Source organism: Erythrolamprus reginae, chromosome 2, assembly GCF_031021105.1.
Source record: "Erythrolamprus reginae isolate rEryReg1 chromosome 2, rEryReg1.hap1, whole genome shotgun sequence".
NCBI classification, from domain to species: Eukaryota; Metazoa; Chordata; class Lepidosauria; order Squamata; family Dipsadidae; genus Erythrolamprus; species Erythrolamprus reginae.
In genome coordinates, this window is record NC_091951.1 from 225,224,153 (window position 1) to 225,237,124 (window position 12,972).

The 12,972-nt window shown below is 41.2% G+C and overlaps 1 protein-coding gene across 3 annotated transcripts in view; it reads left to right on the top strand.

The window, feature by feature from the left end:
* The window catches only part of KEL (Kell metallo-endopeptidase (Kell blood group)), a 61,068-nt gene that overhangs the window by 44,601 nt on the left and 3,495 nt on the right, over positions 1–12,972 (top strand). For all 3 annotated transcript variants that reach the window (XM_070742102.1, XM_070742103.1, XM_070742104.1), the window contains 7 exons: positions 1,095–1,205; positions 1,898–1,996; positions 2,770–2,847; positions 4,731–4,834; positions 5,613–5,723; positions 6,940–7,007; positions 11,077–11,243. In XM_070742102.1, the coding sequence (XP_070598203.1) occupies positions 1,095–1,205; positions 1,898–1,996; positions 2,770–2,847; positions 4,731–4,834; positions 5,613–5,723; positions 6,940–7,007; positions 11,077–11,243 (738 nt within the window). The remainder of the gene's footprint in view (positions 1–1,094; positions 1,206–1,897; positions 1,997–2,769; positions 2,848–4,730; positions 4,835–5,612; positions 5,724–6,939; positions 7,008–11,076; positions 11,244–12,972) is intronic.

The following is a 12,972-nucleotide window of genomic DNA, read 5'->3' on the forward strand; positions in this document are numbered from 1 at the left end:
CGGAACCCTCGTGATAATAGAGGGATCACTGTATTATCAAACTGATATTTTATAGATAGGATAATTTATTTGAGCTATACGAACTATAACATAAAGACGGTAGAGGTAAATTTAATAAGAACATAGAATATATGTATTATATTTGTGTATTGATCTGATTATAGTTAGATATTTTTTTTTGTATTAGACTTCTATGACAAGACTTCTATGACAAGCGGAGCAATGGTAGCTCCTTTAAATGTTAAATGTTGTCTGTCTTGTTTGTCTAAAGAAAAACAATAAAAATATTATATATATATAAAAAGAAATGGAATGTATAACTCTCAATAAGCTCCCTGGGATTCTTCCTCTCTGAATGTTAAATTGGGGTCAAAGCAATGATGAAACAATTGTTTCTGTGGCCGTGGCTTAGTAGGTATGGTGTGACTTGGTGGGCGTAGCTCGGTAGGCACGGCAGGGGAAGATACTGCAAAATCCCCATTCCCTCCCTACTCCTGGAAGAAGGATATTTCAAAATCCCCATTCCATCACCACTCTGGGGCCAGTCAGAGGTGGTAATAGTTCTCTGAAGTGCTCAGAATCTCCACTACCAGTTCTTCAGAACCTACTGGATTTCACCTCTGGGACAGAGGGTAGGGCCACCACCACCCCCGTTTAAAAATAATATGGTCTGGTGGTGGATTTCCAGACAAATAGGACAAATGTTGCTAATAAAAACTAAATTTGGGGATTGTTCCACAATAGATTAGGTTGAATGTGTGTGACTGCATAGCTAGGGGTTTTATTATGTTATTAATGTCTTTTAAATGGCTCTAATTTTTTATTGTTAGATTTGTAATGTATTGTATTATTGCTATGCTGTGAGCTGCCCCGAGTCTTCAGAAAGAGGTGGCATACAAATCTAATAAACTATATAAACTAATTAGACAAAAAACTTTCTGTTGATGGCCTAGTGAACCCCTATATTTCTTGATAATGTTTCAGATTTGCAAATGCTTCTTCCTGGCAAAGGCTCAAGACTGCAAATGCTTCCATTTGCTCCAGATTCATTTTTCATACATTCAATTTTTAAATTTAAATTTAATTATTTTCAGATAAGAACTGAGCGATGGAGGAAATGCCTGATTGATACTAGCGCATTCTTTGGACCTGTACTTGGGAACATGGTTGTGCAGGAGATTTTCCCCCAGAAGACCAAGGATCTCGTAGGTATTCAATAGTACCAGATACTGACTTATTAGTCCATATTTTCTTGTGATTTGCTTATGCGGTATGTTTCATGCTTATCCATAGCTAATCTTAGCTTTCATTAGAAATAGCAGTAAGGAAACAAAGTAGTATCTGATAAAATATGCTCTTCAGCATCCCATTACCATGTGATTGAGCCGGGGTGGTGCAGTAGGTAGAGTGCTGTACTGCAGGCCACTGAAGCTGACTGTAGATCTGTAGGTCAGCGGTTCAAATCTCATCACTGGCTCAAGGTTGACTCAGCCTTCCATCCTTCCGAGGTGGGTAAAATGGGGGTCCGGATTGTGGGGGCAATATGCTGGCTCTGCTAAAAAGCGTTATTGCTAACATGTTGTAAGGCACCCTGAGTCTAAGGAGAAGGGCAGCATAAAAAAATCGAATAAAATAAATAAACAAACAAACAAATAAACAAACAAATAAATAAATAAATAAATAAATACCTAGTATTATCCACTATTCAAAATAAAACAGCAGGTGGGTAGATTTAGTTTCTCCTTAAACATTCCTTTCAAAAATGCTTCCATATTTACTATACAACTTCTTGTTTTTAAAGCTTAGTAAGGTCGTCAGTTTAGTCTTAGGGTTTATAGGAAAATTACGGGTGAAATGCTTCCCTACTTCTGGGACTCTTTTTCCTTTCTCTGGCCAGGCAAAAGAGATTTTTTCTGAGATCCGGGATGCCATTAAGAGCCATCTGGATCAAGTTAATTGGATGGACTCCCAATCCCGTCAAGAAGCCAAGAAGAAAGTATGTCATCTATTGTGATACTTGTTTGATTAGGTTATGGGGATGTATGACTGTCATAGAATTTATATCTAGAGAGTGTATTCTCCAGCTCAGAGACTTCAAAAGTAGAATAGAAGAATAGAATAAAATAGAACAGAGCAGAATTCTTTATTGGCCAAGTGTGATTGGACACACAAGGAATTTGTCTTGGTGCATATGCCCTCAGTGTACATAAAAGAAAAGATACGATCGTCAAAAATCATAAGGTACAACAAGACTTAATGATAGTCTGGGTACAAATAAGCAATCAAATAATATTAGGAACCAGTCAATATAAATCATAAGGATACAAGCAACTAGTGTCCAGGTCTTGAATGAAGCTCCAAGTATACAACCCACATCTTGGGAATGTCAGAGAAGTCAGTATTTATTCTAGCACTTACCAGTCAGAAATCTTATCTTTGTTTCTGTAATGCTTGGTAACATTGTCAATACAACATTTACCTTCAAGATTAAGGTTATATAGACATGAAATTCATCAGTCTAATTCCAGGCATAGACTAGAAAATTTCCTATTCAATCTTTAATGGCATTTGACTGTGTCCTGCTTTGTATAAAATTTGGTTTACTCACATTAGTGAATGAATACAAGAGTTATAAGCAGGGGACATCATACTGTAAAAGTAATACTCAAGTTCTTTCTGGCGGATGCCCTTGTTTACATACCAATAGTCCTTTTTTCATCAAGTCATAGGTTCAGAGTAAATAACTAATCTTTCTTTCCGTATATTTAGATTTCCAGCCTCCAAGTGGAGATTGGCTATCCAGAAACCATGCTCCAAACAAACAAAATTGACAAAGAGTATCAAGAGGTAAAAGTTAAGCATCATTTGTGATTTGGCTTCAAGTGTCTTCATTTCTTCCACTGAAGGATGGGTCTTAAGACACAGGAAAGTGTATTTATTTTATTATTTATTTATTTTATTTATTAAATTTGTATGCCGCCCTTCTCCATGGACTCGGGGCAGCTCACAGCAGTAATAGAAAAACAATATACAATACAAATCTAATAATTAAAACTAAAAACCCATAATTTTAAAAACATGCACACAACATACCATACATAAAAAATATAGGCCTGGGGAAGATATCTCAGTTCCCCCATACCTGACGGCAGAGGTGGGTTTTAAGGAGCTTACGAAAGGCAAGGAGGGTGGGGGCAATTCTGATCTCTGGGGGGAGTTGGTTCCAGAGAGTCGGGGCTGCCACAGAGAAGGCTCTTCCCCTGGGTCCCATCAAGCGACATTGTTTAGTCGACGGGACCCGGAGAAGGCCAACTCTGTGGGACCTAACTGGTCGCTGGGATTCATGCGGCAGAAGGCAGTCCCAGAGATAGTCTGGTCCGATGCCATGAAGGGCTTTATAGGTCATAACCAACACTTTGAATTGTGACCGGAAACTGATCGGCAACCAATGCAGACTGCGGAGTGTTGGTGTAACATGGGCATACTTAGGGAAGCCCATGATTTCTCTCGCAGCTGCATTCTGCACGATCTGAAGTTTCCGAACACTTTTCAAAGGTAGCCCCATGTAGAGAGCATTACAGTAGTCGAGCATCGAGGTGATGAGGGCATGAGTGACTGTGAGCAGTGACTCCCTGTCCAAATAGGGCCGCAACTGGTGCACCAGGCGAACCTGGGCAAATGCCCCCCTCGCCACAGTTGAAAGATGTTTCTCTAATGTGAGCTGTGGATTGAGGAGGACGCCCAAGTTGCGGACCCTCTCTCAGGGGGTCAATAATTCCCCCTCCCCCCCAGGGTAATGGACGGACATGTGGAAATGTCCTTGGGAGGCAAAACCCACAGCCACTTTGTCTTATCAGGGTTGAGTTTGAGTGTGTTGACACCCATCCAGACCCTAACAGCCTCCACGCACCGGCACATCACTTCCACTGCTTCGCTGACTGTATTTGCTGCCCTCCTGTAGTTTCAAATACTGGGAATTGAATCAAAGAAATGGATACTATCTCATGGGCTCCCTCTAGATGAGGGGACACTGCCAAGAGAGTCAACAATATCAAAACAGCAAGGGCGGCCAGATCCTTGCTCTTGTAGGCATCTAAGAAGAAATGAGAATTTAATGCTTATGAACACTCCAAGCTCAGGTAGCTCTTGAAATAAAACTGCCCAGTTTTCAATTTTACAAATAAAGTTAGAAACTTTTAAATTATCATCAACAGATTGAATAGTTATCCATAAACCAACTGCATGTTATAAGTGTTACACCTTTGGGCTGTCAGTTGTTTCTATTTTTTTGTCTTAATAATTAATAGTTAGGCTTGCTTAGGTTGGAAGGGCAGCATATGGGAAAGAGGGGCATAGTAATATTTTTGTCAAATTGCACCTGCAAAGAAAAGTAAGTTGAGTAATTAGCTTACTGCCTAAGCAATTCCACGAAAGGTGACGGGGAGCAACAAGTATTTTTTAATAGGCAGGCAGTATATATATAGAAACTCTCACCTGCTAAATGACTGCGCCTTTATAGAGCTACAGATTTATGACCTGCTGATAGAAGCTTAGAATTTCAGGGGAGAGTCGGAATAATTAAATAGTCAAAATAATTTGTACTTAATTGCTTAACAGATTGAAACCTTGAAAGAATCCAGAGAACAAAATGGAAAATAATACTTATTGTCTTTCCCAAATATTGCCATTGAACTCCCATTCCTAACATCATTGTTTGCTACTTTGTTCAGCTGAAGATTGATGAGGATAATTTTTTCCACAACGTGGTTGCCTGCCTAAATTTTCTGAAGAAGAGGTTCTTGCTCAGACTTGTCAGTCCACATCTGCATGATAGGTATGTTTTTCTTACCAAGTGAATATCTTGGTTTCCCACATCCTCCTCTACTGTTCTTCGACTTGGCTTCCAGTTTAATATATAGGATGAGACATTTTAGAAAAGGGAGAAGAATTTCTTACTATTATTATTACTTGAACTCTATTGATGTACCCTTGTACACAATGACAATGGAATGAAGAAATATTTTTTAAACTTGCATTCATCTGTCTATTCCCCCCTCTTTTCCACTCTCCCCTCCCCCCCCTCTCTCATTCTCTTTCTCTCTCTGTACTAGGAATGGAGAGACTAAACCTCTAGTGCTTTTTTGGGTAAATAAACCAGCTGATTGACTTGGGACAACCATTTCATCTCAGTAAATTTGCCAATTTGCACTGGACCAATGTGGTTGATTATGTCCCATAACTTCATTGAATGGACCTTCATTCTAAAATGGATCGTTCAGCCAGAAGCTGATAATGATAATAATATGAACCATATACCAGCATAATATATTCATATACATAAGTAAATAATAAAGTTTTTTTAAGAAGATAGCGACTGAAAATGTAAGATGCTTCTGTCTGAAGACAAACCAGACTCAAGCAACACATTTGAATCAGCAGATTGGTAACACATTGGTGCCACTGTGCTGAAAAGGTCAACTAATTTGGAAGCTTAAAACTGTGAAAAATTTGGCATTGCTATGAATGTGAGAACATATACCAGCAAAAACGAGAGAATTTTAGCAAAAGCAATTATTTCCTTCCCTTGCTGTGATTTTTCCTCCCCATTTCAGTTGGGAAGTGCCTCCTTGGACTGTCCATTCCTACTACTCACTGCGGCGCCATGCTGTAGTATTTCCTGCTGGGATGTTTCGTAATCCTTTCTTCCATACTGAATTTCCCAGGTAAGGAAAATCCATTTATCACTGTTCCAAAGCTGGCTGGAGAACAGGGTCCCAAAGCCTCTGGATGCCAAACCATGGAGGCCATTATAGGTAAAAACCAAAACCTTAACCCTGCTGTTCAGTTCGAGAAAACTGCCTAATCTTATGTTCCCGGGTCTATTTGACCGGACTGCAAATTGATCATTTTGGTACTTATATTTGGTCTTTTTGAAAGCTTTTTTTACCTGGAAACAAGTTTGAACATTTCTGCACACAATGGAATGAAAGTTGAACTGAACAAATTAATCCTTATTGGTTTATTTTGCACATAAATGTGCCCCCCCCCCGTGTTTTTGCAAGCAAAACTATCCTTAAATTGAAAAATATTTCACAAAAATGGGGGGGGGCAGGCATTCTATCAGCAAAATAAACCAATAAGAATTACTTTTTTCATTTCAATTTTCATATCATTGTTTGCAGAAATGTTCGGACTACTTTCCAAGTGAAAAAAGTATTCAAATTGACCAAACATAAGCGCTTCAAATGAAGAGTTTTCGGTCCGGGTCAGGGTGACCCGGGAACACAACAAGTGTGACTTTTTGTTTTTCAGCAAGAAAGAAACCCCCCACCCCCCAAAAAAAATTCTCATAGAGAGAACCCCTGAAATGATGAAAAGTCATGAAATTTCAAGTTTCAGATATGCAGGGAAATTTTTTTACAGGGACTCAAACTTGGCTTCGGGTCACATACGACCCAAACAGAACAGCAGAAGGTAAACCCAAAACCAACTTGCAGACATCGTAAAATCAGTGTTGTGTGCTTTGTCTATCAAAATTACGAGCTGCAGTTTTTGACTATTTTTTAAGGGCAGCCACAAGTAGAGCACATTACAGTAGTCTATTATGGGTGGTCATAGGACACAATTGGTACACCAATCAGAGTTGGCTAGAAGCCTCTCTTGCTTTGGCTTCCAACCGTTGATCTAACATGAGTTGTGAGTCTATCAGGATTCCCAAGTCTTGAATCCTCCCTGATTAGGTAGTGCTAGCCTATCAAGGAGTAGCTCTGGTGGCCACAGAAGACCTTGGTATATCAGCCACAGTCCTGATTTGCCAGGGTTCAGTCTGTTCTCTCCCATCCAGATGCTGACAGTCTCCAGCCTATTTGGTACATTTTATATCTCTCTATGTATAGAAGTCGATGGAAATTTAAAAGATCACCCATGTCTTTTTTCCAGTGCGGTCAACTTTGGAGTCATGGGTTTTTTCATGGCACATGAACTACTGCACTCCTTGTATGATTATGGTATGTATTCTGAGACATTATGGGTTGACCATCCTGTTATCTGCGTTTATAGGGTGTTGTTTGGTAAGGCCAGAATTGAATATTCAGGTGCTTATAAGCCTTTCACAAGTGGCTTAGTGGGTGGGGGGTGTAATTTTTTAAAAAACTGGCAAACATTTTGTTAGCCATTAATGTTTAATTCTGTCCCCTTTTCATTTGATACTCCCACATCCCATCACTCTTTTCTTTATAGAATTACAGACCCATACTTAAAAAAAAAAAAATCACAGGTACCATATTTTTCAGAGTATAAGACACACCCTGGTTTGGGGGGAGGAAAATAGTGGGAAAAATCCACCTACCAGGTATTCATCTGGCTAGCGTCCTTAGTGTGTTCAGCTTCCGCACATTATTTTATTCCCTGGTTAGGGCTGAAAAAAATCTCCAGAGGGAGTAGCAATGAAAAAGTCCTGCAAGCCAGGAAAATCGTTAGCACCTCATAAGGGCTGGGAAAAAAAGCTTCAAAAAAGCTGCATTCGGATTATAAAATGTACCCAAATTTGGTCCTCTTTTAGTGGGGAAAACAGTGCATATTTAGTGATGGGCGAACCCAATGGTGTTCGGGTTCGGCAAGTTCGGCTGAATTTTAAGCAAAATTCAGCCGAACCCAAACTGAACCCGAACGGGGAATCCCTCCCATGAAGAGCTTTGACGTCACCGGAAGGTTGCTAAGGATGCCAAGGTGATCACTTCCTGGATTCCATGGAATAAACATGTTTATTTTTATGTGAAAGGACTGCCCTTTGCTTGCAGCGCCGCTGCAGTGTCCTTTTTCGTAAAAATAACAATGTTTATTTTTACGTGAAGACCTCCCTTTGAAGGAACTGGGGAATCCCTCCCACGAAGAGATTCCGGGGGCGGAGCTTTGATGTCACCGGAAGGTTGCTAAGGACGCCAAGGTGACCACTTCCTGGATTCCATGGAATCCAGGAAGTGATCACCTTGGCGTCCTTAGCAACCTGCTGGTGACGTCAAACCTCCGAACGCCGAACACAACCCCGAAATTTGCCCGAACTTTGGTAAAATTTCGGGTTTGTGTTCGACATACCGAACACTGCAAAATTAGGTATGGACCCGAATTGTGTGGGTTCAGTTCGCCCATCACTATGCATATTATATTCTGAAAAATATGGTAGAGTGGTACCTCAAGATACGAACCCCTCGTCTTACGAACAACTCTAGATACGAACCCGGGGTTCAGAAAAAATTTGCCTCTTCTTACGAACTTTTTTCGTGTTATGAATGCCAAACCCGAACTTCCGGGTTCGGCGTTCGGGAGGCTGCTGGGAAGCCCCTGGCTGTTTTAAAAGGTGACAGCTGGGTGGCGGGGCTTCCCAGCAGCCTCCGAACGCCAAACCCGGAAGTTCAGGTTTGGCGTTCGTAACACGAAAAAAGTTTGTAAGAAGAGGCAAATTTTTTTCTAAACCGTTCGGAGGCTGCTGGGAAGCCACGCGGCTGTTTTAAAAGGTGACAGCCGGGCTAGGGGGCTTCCCAGCAGCCTCCGAACGCCGAACGCGGAAGTTTGGGTTTGGCGTTCGGCTTTGGGAGACGGCTGGGAAGCTGCCCGGCTGTTTTAAAAGGTCACAGCCGGGCTGGGGGGCTTCCCAGCAACCTCCCGAACCCCGAACGTTTGCTGAACTTCCGGGTTCGGGGTTCGGGAGGTTACTGGGAAGCCTCCCAGCCCGGCTGTCACCTTTTAAAACAGCCGCGCGGCTTTCCAGCAGCCTCCGAACGCCGAACGCGGAAGTTCGGGTTTGGCGTTTGGCTTCGGGAAGCTGCTGGGAAGCCGCCCGGTTGTTTTAAAAGGTCACAGCCGGGCTGGGGGGCTTCCCAGCAACCTCCCGAACCCCGAACGTTTGCCGAACTTCCGGGTTCGGGGTTTGGGAGGTTGCTGGGAAGCCTCCCAGCCCGGCTGTCACCTTTTAAAACAGCCGGGCGGCTTCCCAGCAGCTTCCCGAAGCCGAACGCCAAACCCGAACTTCCGCGTTCGGCGTTCGGAGGCTGCTGGGAAGCCCCGCCGCCCGGCTGTCACCTTTTAAAACAGCCTGGGGGCTTCTCGGCGGCCTCCCCAATGCCAAACCCGGAAGTTCGGGTTTGGCGTTCGGCAGGTCGCTGAGAAGCCCCCAGGCTGTTTTAAAAGATGACAGCCGGGCGGCAGCGGTTTTTTGCGGGTTTTTTTTTTTGGTTGCACGGATTAATTGACTTTACATTGTTTCCTATGGGAAACAATGTTTCGTCTTACGAACCTTTCGTCTTACGAACCTCCCCCTGGAACCAATTAGGTTCGTAAGACGAGGTATGACTGTATATGGTTTTGGGATCAGGTTTTGGAGTTGGAGGAAAGAGGGCTTTCCTTCGGTTTCTTTCCTTTGGCACTTTCAAGGTTGCCTTACTGAGAAGAAACAGTGCCTGAATACCTGAAACAGGTGTGACATGAGTAATTTCAGTTTAAAAGAGTACAGATAGTTCCTGACTTACAACCATTTGTTTAGTGACCCTTTGAACTTACAACAGCATTGAAATAAAATACATATGACAGCTTTTCACACAGTGCCACAGTCACAGGATCGAAATTTGGATGCTTGGCAACTGGCATGAATCCATGACCCTTGCAGTATCTTGGAGTTATGTGATCACCTACCACAATTTCTTGACAAGCAAAATAAATGGATAAACAGTTTCCCTTAAACATGTGTTACTAACCTAACAACTGCAGTGATTCACTTAACTTTGGCAAGAAAGGTGGTTGTAAAATGGAGCAAAATTCACTTAACAGCTATGGTCATATGCCAAGGACTACCTGTGACACACCAATTGTTAAGCATACAACATGGTTAATACAATATTGAAATCTCCATTGAAAAATCTGGTTCTTTTTGGGCCACCTTGTTTTATGATATACTGTTCTGTATATCCATTCTTCAAGGAGGAACACATCTTGGGCTCGGCTTGTGTTTCATCCTTTCCCCATATGCATTGTTAACTCAGAGAGAAAAAAATACCTTTATCCCAGGGGTGAAATGCTCCTGGTCCGCTTGTGCCTGTCAGTTGTCAGAGAGCTGGTTGCGAAGGGAACGCGAAGTTCCACCCACCTGCCCAGATGCTATTTTACCCTCTGTGCATGCACAAAGTGTTCTGTGTATGCACAGAGGACAAAATAACACAAATTGTGGCATACGGGTGGGAGGAACCTCATGGTCCCTTCGCGATTGGCTCTCCGATGACTGACAGGCACATAATGAGCATTTCACCCCAGCTTTATTCATAACCCACAAACCGTTTTAATTAAATGTAGCAAAGGGGCATCTCTAGTGTAATAGCTCAATCCAATATGAGTTTGAAGCTCATATTGGATTGAGCTATTACGCTAAAGATGTAAATTAATTCTGCTACAATTTTGTTATGAACGCTTTGGGCATTTTGCTTTCTTTTGATTACAGTTGAATTCTAACACGGAAGTCCTGTAGAATTTTGCCTTTTTCCATTCAAAGGCAAATCACCCTTAAAAAAATAATAATGATGAAATGGCCTTAAAATAAATTACAATTTTTAATAGTGCTTACATGATAGAAAGATTCCATGAAGCCTATATCACAAAATGTAATTGGAGCTAAAGGTATTATTTCCTCTCACATTGAAGGAAAATCTGTAAGCAATTTACATTAATGCTGATTTAATTTAGGGAGAAATAGACACAGGGCTCAGCATATGGCATGGCAATGAAAATATACATTTATAAAATATAAATGTTATGGAATATTCTATAATTGTTTCAGACTGCTTAAAGGTAGATTAGAAGACCATCTTATTAACTCCTTAACCTGGAAGAAATTTAGACATCTGCATAGATTTTCACAACAATCAAGTTCTACCAACTGAAGCAATATTTCAGCATTACAGCTTCAAGGAGGGCTTTGAGGAGGGAAGATTTGTTTCATGGAACTATTTAATCATAGAGAGTTACAGTGGCTGATGAGGCCCATTATCACACATGACTCTTTTTCTGGAGTTTCTTTCGTTTCGTTTACAGTGTTGCCCGAGAACTGTTCTACTTGTGTCATGAATATACCAGCAGAAGATAAAGATTGTCTGGTGAAACAATATGGCAACTACTCCCTGAAGGGCTATAGTGTCAATGGCTCCTTCACACTCCTGGAGAATTTAGCTGACAACGGAGGGCTTACCATTGCTTACCAGGTATCTGAATCGAATCATATAGAGCAGTGGCTCTCATGTTGTGGTGACCCCTAACCATAAGCCTAGGGCCAATTCTCCCAACAGAGCTTTAAGCTGATTGGCAGGAAGGTCAGAGGGACACCCCCACTGTAAACACCTGATTGGTCGAATTGTAAAAATATGTCCCAAGGCACCAGAATAGAAGCATTTGTTCCTAACCCCATGGGAAATTTGTCTTTTCCCTTGGTTTTAGGCGACCCCTGTGAAACGGCCATTTGACCCCGTAAGGGACCCTGACCCCTAGGTTGAAAACCACTGATATAGAAAAATTGACTAGGGCTTCCCTTTCAAACAAATTGACTTCATTTGTATTTGAAAAATTAGAATCAATCATAACACACTGAACTGAACTTTATACAGATAGTCTTTATGACCATTTGCAATGTCCTGCGCTCCCATTTTATTAGGGTTTTGCTGAAAATCAGCATTTACTTCCAGTTTTTGGTAAAACCATAGCAAACATTTGGTTTGCTTAATGATGGGTCTATTTTTTGACCACCATGACTTACAACCATAATGGGCATGCTCCATTACAGTTGTAAGTTGAGAACTACCTGTACTGTTTAGACCTTTGCAGATGTTTTTTGGCTCTTACAAAAGCCTTGCAACTCTGTATTCAAAGTCCATAGGAACTCAATACAAAATCCACGCGAATGCATGTGAAGGAATAATGCCAGAATCCCACCCTTTTAAAAAAAGAGGAAATAGCTAGGGACAGCATTGCTGAGATTTTAATTGAAACTAATTATGGAAAGGCAAACTGCAATAACTATAGAAAAATAAATTGTGGAAAGCAATATGTAGTAATTACATTTTTTAAAAGTTGATTTGACCAGCAGATTGATAAGGTTTATATACATTTAAAATGAGCAAAAGAATTTATTTCACACAGTGCGCAAAACCCCCCCACACCATATGATTTTGCTGCTATATGTGCATTTGGTTAAGAGCTGCAACTGACCCTATAACCTTGATGACTGCATATTTTTGCAAAAATCCCAGCAAAGTTTTTCTTTTGTGCTCAGTCATGTTGCTTCCCTCAAGACTCAATGAGGAACAAAGTGTCAAGAGAAGAAAGATGTGTAGAGGCCTCTTGGACAAAGTGACAACCACTTTGTACAAACTGTTCCCTTCCCTAGACCCATAGGAACCAGGTTGCTAATTTTAAAATGCCATAAAAGGCTTTGTTCACTTAGCCATTGGATTATTTAAGGAGAGGAGAAATCATAACAGCTATTTTTTGCAATATGCAAAGATCTCTGGAATGCTAACTATTTGTTATCCAAGGGTCAGCTAAAACCTAGACCGTGAAACAAAGCAACGTGCATGAGTCATATTAGCAGAAACACCAAAGGAAAAACAACCTGGAACAACTATTGTTTAAACTCTCACCACTACACGATTAACCGAACCATTGGGGATGTAATATATTGCAATATTTTATTAGTGCTCCCAGATTTTATTTGGTAATCTTAGCAGAGGGGTATTTCTCCCAGTTCAGACCAGTTCACATGAATTGGTAGTGACCCGCTGATGATGTCACAATGACATCACATAACCGGTTCAGTCAGTCTGGTCTGCGGGCGCTGCCATTTAAATTATTTTACATTTAATTTTAATTTTATTTAAACTTTTTTCTTCTGCGCATGCTCAGAAGCCAAGTTTCTGGCACCGTGCATGCGATTGCCAT